Source organism: Nicotiana tabacum, chromosome 13, assembly GCF_000715075.1.
Source record: "Nicotiana tabacum cultivar K326 chromosome 13, ASM71507v2, whole genome shotgun sequence".
In the NCBI taxonomy this organism is placed as follows: Eukaryota; Viridiplantae; Streptophyta; class Magnoliopsida; order Solanales; family Solanaceae; genus Nicotiana; species Nicotiana tabacum.
The window spans coordinates 116,286,273-116,294,760 of NC_134092.1; the positions used below are offsets into that span (position 1 = coordinate 116,286,273).

At 43.2% G+C, this 8,488-nt stretch overlaps 1 protein-coding gene across 1 annotated transcript; it reads right to left on the reverse strand.

Moving 5' to 3' along the window:
- Positions 1-7,457: 7,457 nt before the first annotated feature.
- LOC107766957 (uncharacterized) lies at positions 7,458-8,000 on the reverse strand. Its single transcript, XM_016585875.1, has one exon. The coding sequence runs from the start codon at positions 7,998-8,000 to the stop codon at positions 7,458-7,460; it is 543 nt and encodes a 180-aa protein (XP_016441361.1).
- Between the last annotated feature and the right edge of the window lie 488 nt (positions 8,001-8,488).

Below are 8,488 nucleotides of genomic sequence, written 5' to 3' on the forward strand. Positions count from 1 at the left end.
ACTTCCTTCTGCTAACTATGTCCCTCTCTTCCAAAAACTCCAGCTCTTCAAAGAACAAGGAAAGCATTGATGATGCTGCACCTCCTACGGTGAGCACCATTATCCCCAGAAAGTTCAGTACAACCAAGAATTTTGAGGAGAAATTTTCTTTTGCTAATTCCCGCACATGGGGTATTGGTGCGTACCCTTCTTCCATATATCCTTATAGTATTCCTGCTGTGAAGGAAGACTGTGGCTGCCATGATTTGAAAATCATTGCTCTGCACCTTTCCCCAAGAAGGGTTTTACATATGTTTATATGTATCCCTTCACTTTGGGCCCATTCTCATTGAGCGGGGGACTTGAATCCATAATCTTGGAGTTTTGCTTCCATTATCAAGTCTGTTTGGCGCATGTGAGCCCTTCTGTGTGGAGGATGTAGCCTGTCTTCGGTGGCTATGCCAGGAGACGGGGGAAGAGCTTTCCCTAACTTGACTGATGAACCTTTATTCCCCCAAGATTTTCCATGGGGGAATGATAAACTTCAACAAATGTGGTCACCATGCTTTGCTCACCAGCATGGATGACGACAACGACCGTGGATGGATGGAGCGGTTCGTTGTAGTTGTCACCAGGGATATCATCCCGGCCATAACTCCATCATTTCTTGAATAATGGAATCGTACACGTAAGTTCAACGTTTGTCTTTTCACTGATTAAAGATCATTTTATGTTGTTACTGATCCTTCTCTTTTCACTATTTAGGCAGCTCGGTAGACACCACCAAGGGTTGAAAGCTTGGACCAGTGGGTCTAGAAGATTTTGGATGTTACTATGCCTGAGATCCACCGGTGGAAAGAACTTGCCCTTAAATTCGGATGGAAGGCCAAAAATCATGGTAAGTTGATTCTCGAACTAATCTTGTTTTTATCTTGCGTATAAGAAAACTAGTTAACTCTTTTTTTGTTGAATTCTGGTCTTCCAATCCACAGGGTTCTGTTACTGTCCCCTAGGAAGACGTTTTGGCTGATCCCGCAGACGTGGCGAGGTTTCTGCAGGTGGCCTTCGCCCGAACGGGTGTCATCGGACCTGTTTCCGGTGCAAGTGCTTCCTCTCAGAGTCCCCGGCCGGATAACAAGCAACAAAAAAAGGCGACGTTCCTCTACGACCGAGGGTAAAAATAGAAAGGTGAAGAGCACCCCGCCTGAGCCAGCCGCAGACACTGTGGTGATCGATAATGATAGGGGAGCCGGTGATAAAATGGCTTCTGTACATAGAAGATGACGATCTTCAGCAGCTCAACATAATTCTCAATCTGTTGAGCTAGTTACAACAACCAAGGACGATGTCCAGGTGCTCTGGGGGAGTGATATAGTGGAAAATGACAACTCTCGCTTCCGAGTTCCAGTCGCTGCTCCCGGTACTGTGAGGCTGAGTGTCAGGCTTTTTCTGTCTTCGGTTGATGAGCAACCAATAACTAGCACTGCTTTTACTGCAGCTGCTTCTCAACCCACAATGCCATCAGCTTCATCTCCTTCTTCGCCAACCATGCCTTCGCCACCAGCAACTTCTATATCATCTCCACTAGCCGTAGACACCGGAGAGGAGGATGTCCCTCCTCCCCAGTCCATGGAAATTTGGGGCATAAACTATCCGCCCCCTCCGCAGATCCTCAAAGGAGGAGCATCTCCCTCTCGGTGTCTACTGAGTGCCATCTAGGGGTGGGCATTCAGTACTTCGATACGGTATTTGAAAAGTACGGTTCGGTACTTCGGTATTCGGCATATCAATTGTGCGTACCAAATACCGTACCAAAGTAGTTTGGTACGGTTCAGTATCTTCTTATATGGTTTGATACGGTTTTGGTATGGTTTCGGTAGTGTAACAAGTCTTTGTAAACTAAACAGTGGTGAACTACTAAACTCTAATTCATTAGAAAATTTCTAATAGCATGATAAATGAGCATAGCAACAACAGAATGTGAGCAATTCCTTCTAATAATTTCGAATAGAAATCACTACATGAGCATAGCAACAGAATGTATCCTTTACTTCTAATAAATTTATAATAGAAATCACATCATCATCTATTTTCTCGAGCACTTAGTGATTAAATTTTGCATCACAATTAGGCCTAGAGGACCTTCCTGTGTGCTGCTGAAAGCAATCAACTAAATTCCAAGAAAGTCTAAACTATCATTAGGTTGGGATGTTGGTCTTAGTCTTAGTGGGCTACTGGCTAGGGGTAAGAACTAATAAGTTAAAATTTTGGGATGGAAATTGATAATTTGGGTTAGGTAGTGAAGGAAGGTGCACTTGTATAATTCGGTATTTTGGTATACCGAAATATCAAAATCTTCATACCTAGGACCTTACCGAAATACCGAATTATACAAGAGGTGGTTACCCTTAGCCAAGAGGCCCATCTATTAAGGGTACAGTTTCAATAGGCCAAGGCTAAGTGGTCCGAGGTCCAAAATGTTGTTCTTGCTGTTGCCGAGCACGAGGCTGCTTCTAATTAAAGACTAAATAATTTGGAGGCAGCCTTGAACTCCAAAGCTGAAAAGACTGTTGTTGGTGAAGATAAACATGCCTAGATGGAAGAGAAGTATAAGAAGGTCATAGAGCACAATAAAGTTTATAACTCCACTATCCGTGACCTTGACGTTAGCCTTCAGGCTGCTAGATCCGTACGGAATAAGCTTTCGACCGAGATTGACTAGCTTAAGGAAGAACTTCAGTGCCAAGCGACTTCCCTCATTATTGAAAAAATATATTCGATGTACAACATGAGGAGAAAAATCTTGGAAGAGGCCAAAGCGGGCATTATTGACTTTGATACAGAGATTGCCAAGGCCCGTGAGTTGGAGTCAACTGCCCGAAGGGGTCTCCCGGTCCAACCTGATGCGGCTGACTCTTCTGGTTCCGATTCCAAGTTCTTGGGAAGTGAGGAAGCACTTGAAGGGGATGATGAGGAAGGTCAAGATCTCGAGTCGGCGGCAGATCCACCTACTTCTCCTAGGGGCGCAGATGCTTCTCTTTCCCCGGGTTCTGGGGATGCAGTAGTTTAGCTTTTTGCTTTCTTTCGTTTTTGTTTATCACTTCATACTTTTGTACTTATGCTTCTTGGCACGTTTGTTATATAAAAGTGCTTTTTTGTTTAAGTATTGCGCAAATTTTTCTCTTTGCGTTGAGTTATGCAATGCTTCGGGTGTGTTTCTTCCCCGATAGTATTTGGATCCCGGACATGAATTCTTTCAGACCAACCCTTTACTACGAGGGTTTCATAATAGAGGGCCCTCTTATGTTTATTGTGCTCTTGAAGAGGATGTTTCCTATTCATTCCGGCACTAGTATTTGAAGTACTTGTTTAACTTTCAAATGATAAAATTAATTCATCGTTCAGACAAGAAAGAAGATAAAAATAAAAGGAATTTACTTTGTTCCTTCTATTTTCAAAAGTACATAAGCATTTGTTATGCTAAAAAGAAATTGCCATTACTTGTGGCTAATTTGTACAACTTATTTTTACGGGGCTGGCCGCGCAGTCCCCGGTCCAGATGATACAACTTTATTCCCGGATTTCGTAGTCTCAGTTTATGTGGCAGTCATGTTGTCGTATCCTCATATCATTTCTTCACCCTAGTGTTCGAATGCGAAGAATGCAAATTTGAATACTGGAAGTCTTGCTCCTTTGAAGATTCCACTAGCGAATGGTTGGATAATCTTTGGTCTGATAGCAAGCTTCACTTCCCATTAGGAACTTTGCTATAAAGCCAAATATTACACAACCACCCCCCAGTGACTTGCACTCGTGAACGTTCGAGTAACCTTTGGCCCGATAACAAGCTTTATTTCCTGGTAGGAACTTTGCTATCGAGTAAAAGACTATCTAACCATTCCGTAGTGGCTCATTGCTTGTATGACTTGTCATTTAAAGGTCTTATTTGTACTGACGGTGCTTTTTCCGTAGTATGATTTTCGTTGCTGCCTCATTAAAAACCTTGCCGGAAAAAATACCCTAGTTAGGACAAAAACTAGACGAAGGGAAAAAGAGTGCAGCACATACTTTTAGTATAGGCGGTGCTCATCAGCAATAATATCTTTTGATGTGTTCCGCTATCTAGTTACTCGATAATTTTACTCCATCTTGATTTTCCAATTTGAATGATCCTCTCTCGGTGACAACTGAAATCCGGTAGGGGCCTTCCCACGTCGGACCTAGCTTTCCTGCATTGAGCTCTCGGGTATTTTGAGTCACTTTCCTTAAAACCAAGCTTCCCACTTTGAAATAACGGAGATTACTCTTTGATTGTTATATCTTTACATTCTTTGTTTTTGGGTCGCCATCATTATATGCGACAAGTCCCTGCGTTCGTCGAGCAGCTCTAATCTAACCAATAATGCTTTATTGTTTGCTTCTTTGTCCGTCCGGAAGTATCTCATGGTAGGTTCTCCTACATCCACCAGTATCAGGGCTTTTGCTCCGTATACGAGAGAGAAAGGTATCTCCCCCATGCTTGCATTGGTCGTTGTTCGGTACGCCCATAGCACTCCCGATAGCTCTTTGGGCCATTTGCCTTTGGCTTATTCCAATCTATTTTTGAGCTTTTGAATAATCACTTTGTTTATCGATTCCACTTGGCCATTTGCGCTCGGGTGGTATGGCGACGATGTGATTCTTTTGGCTTTTAAATCTTCAAAATATTTTATGACCTTTGCACCTATGTTGTGGCCTATTGTCATAAGCTATCTATTTTGGTATCCCGAACCTGCAAATTATGGTCTCCCATATGAAATTGACTACTTCGCGCTCGTCGACTTTCTGGTAAGTACCTACTTTAACCCACTTAAAAAATTAGTCGATTAAAATTAAAAGAAATCTTACCTTATCGGGAGCCAGTGACAACGGACCGACTATGCCCATCCCCTATTTCATGAATGGACAGGGCGACAAAATCGAATGCAATAGCTCTGCCGGTTGATGCACAAGGTGCGTGGCGTTGAAATTTATCGCATTTCTGAACATAAGTCTTACCGTCTTGTTCCATCCGGGGCTAGTGGTATCCTGCCCTAATTAGCTTTAATACCAAGGAATTCGCGCCTGAGTGATTTTTACATATTCTTTCGTGAACTTCTCTCATGACGTAATTAGCTTCGGAGGCTCCTAAAAATCGGGCCAGCGGGCTTTGGAAAGATTTTCTATACAATTGACCACCCCTGAAGCAGTATCGGGCTGCTTTAGTACGCATCACCCAGGATGCCTTGGGATCTTCGGGTAGTTTTCCGTGCTCGAGATAGTCAATGATCTTATTCCTCCAATACCAGACCAAATTGGTCGCGTTTACTTCATAATAGCCATCCACATCCGATACCAAATGCATAAGCTGCACGACCGTACCGGAGTCTGATCCCTTCATTTTCGTGGACGAGCATAGATTGTCCACTGCGTCTGCTTCCGCATTTTCCTCCCTCGGAATATGGGTTATTGACCATTCCCTGAAGCGTGCAAGAAGAGCCTGGACTTTCACTACATATTGTTACATGTGTTCCTCTTTGGTGTCAAAGATACTGCATACCTGATTTACTACCAGTTGAGAAACACACTTGATTTCTATGACCTCCGAGTCCAGTCCCCGGGCTAGCTCAAGTCCTGCAATCAAAGCCTCATACTCGGCTTCATTGTTAGTCAAGGGAACAGTCCCAGACCCTTTCACGTTGGAAGCTCTATCCGTGAATAAGGTCTAGACTCCCAATGTCGATTCCGACACCATCACCATTTCTTTGGTGGCCAAAGGCAGCAGTACAGGACTGAAATCGGCCACAAAGTCAGCCAAAACTTGTGACTTTATCGCAGTCATGGGTTTATACTCTATTTCAAATTCGCTCATTTTGACTGCCCACTTGGCCAGTCGACCTGAAAGTTCAAGTTTGTGAAGGTTATTCCGCAGGGGAAAGGTTGTCACCACGGCTATCGGGTGACATTGAAAATAAGGCCTAAGCTTTTGAGCGATGACTGCGTGATCTAGGGAAAGTTTTTCGAGGTGTGGGTAGCGAGTTTCTTCTCCCATTAAAATTTACTAACATAATAAATAGGAGATTGCGTACCTTCATCTTCACGGACTAAAACGACACTTACTGCTACCTCTGAGACTGCTAAGTAAATCATCAATTATTTGCCTTCCTCTAATTTCGATAATAATGGAGGGCTCGATAAATACCTTTTCAAATCTTTTAGAGTCAGCTGGCATTCCGGAGTCCATTCGAAGTTGTTGTTCTTTTTCAGAAGTGAAAAGAAGTGATGGCATTTTTCTGAAGACCGAGAAGTGAATCTGCTTAAAGCGGCAGTCTTCCTATTAACCTTTGAACCTCTTTCACGTTTGATCGCTGGTCGGGGATGTCCTCGATGACTTTAATTTTATCGGGATTAACTTCAATCACCCTTTGTGACACCAGGAACCCTAAGAATTTACCGGAGCGGACTCCGAATGCACACTTTTCGGGGTTAAGCTTCATGTTGTGCTTTCTTACGATGTCAAAGGTTTCTTGCAAGTGTTTAAGATGATCACTAGCGTTCAAGGACTTAACCAGCATATCATCTATGTAAACTTTCATGGTTTTCCCTATTTATTTTTCAAACATTTTATTCACAAGCCTTTGATAAGTGGCTCTGACATTCTTAAGCCCGAAAGGCATCACATTATAGCAATATGTGCCGAAGTTCGTTATGAACAAAGTTTTTTCTTGATCCTCCGGGTTCATTTTGATTTGGTTGTACCCGGAATAGGCATCGAGGAAACTCATCAACTCGTACCCGGCAGTCACATCAATCATTTTATCATTGTTTGGCAATGGGAACGAGTCTTTTGGGCACGCCTTATTTAGATCCTTATAGTCTACTCACATGTAAAATTTATTATTCTTTTTTGGAACTACTACTATGTTAGCTAGCCAGTCAGGTTACTTTACCTCTCGGATTGAACCGATATCAAGCAATCGAGTTACCTTTTATTTGATGAATTTGTTTCTAACCTCGGCAATAGGGAATTTCTTTTACCTTACCGGAGGGATGTTAGGATCTAGGCTTAACTTGTGCACAACCACCTCTAGCGGAATACCTGTCATATCTGCATACGACCACGCAAAACAGTCAACCTTAAATTTAAGAAATTCTATAAATTAAGCACAACCACCTCTAGCGGAATACCTGTCATATCTGCATACGACCACGCAAAACAGTCAACCTTAAATTTAAGAAATTCTATAAATCTTGACCTGAGCTCGGGGTTTAGTCATGTCCCCAAGTGAAACTTCCTCTCCAAGAATTTCTCAAACAATACAACTTGCTCGAGTTCTTCCGCTTTGGTTGCATCCTTTACTTCTAGTACTTGGAAATATCTTGGTACCTGATAGGATTCCAACTCCTCCTCCTATGTCTACTTCATTTGGCTCAGGAGCTGGCATCGGTTCCTGTAATTGCTATATCGCATGCTCCTTCCCTTTGCTACTTGAAACTGAGATCGCGTTCATCTCCCTTGCTGCCAGCTGGTCTCCTCCTATTTGTTTAATTCCCTCTGGAGTTGGGAATTTCAAAAGTTGATGGTGTGTTGACGGCACAACCTTCATCTCGTACAGCCATGGTCTTCCAAGAATAATATTGTAGCCCATATCGCCTTCTACTACTTTAAAAAGGGTCGTCTTCATTACCCCTTCGGCATTTGTGGGCAACAAGACTTCCCCTTGGGTTGTCACGCTTGCTAAATTGAACCCGGTGAAGAGCTTTATGGCCGGAATAATACTTCCGATTAGCTTGGCTTGTTCCAATACTCTCCATTGTATAATATTGGTTGAACTCCCTGGGTCCACCAAAACATATTTGATTTTAGAATCTAAAACATTAAGGGAAATTACTAGGGCATCATTGTATGGTAGTAGGAATCCATCTTCATCCTCCTCCATGAAGGTGATGTCGTCCTCAACGACTTCCCAGAGTCTCTTGCTATGGGTCACCGATACCTTCATCTTTTTCGCTACCGAAAAGGTTACACCATTAATCTAGTCCCCCCTCGAAAATCATGTTGATCGTCAGACGAGGAGGATCTTCTCCTGCTTTCGAGGGTTCCGTGTTATCCCGGTTGCGACCATAGTTGTTCTAAGCCCGGTCACTTAAGAATTCTCTAAGATGGCCATTTTTCAGCAATGTCGCCACCTCCTAGCATAGATGTCAGCACTCCCCAGTTTGGTGGTCGTTGGTCCTATGGTACTCGCACCATAGATTAAGATCCCTCTGACCGGGGTCGGATCTCATCGCCTTGAGAATCATGCTTCCTTAATGTTTCTCATAGCCTACACTTGTTCCACTACGTTGGCGTTGAAATTATATTCGGACATCTTAGGGTAGGTGGATTCCCGGCGGCCCGATACCTCTTTATCTTGCAATGATCTGTTATTTCGGCAGCGATCCAATCTCCTATCGGTAGTGAACCTATCCACCGATCGAAAACCTCTGC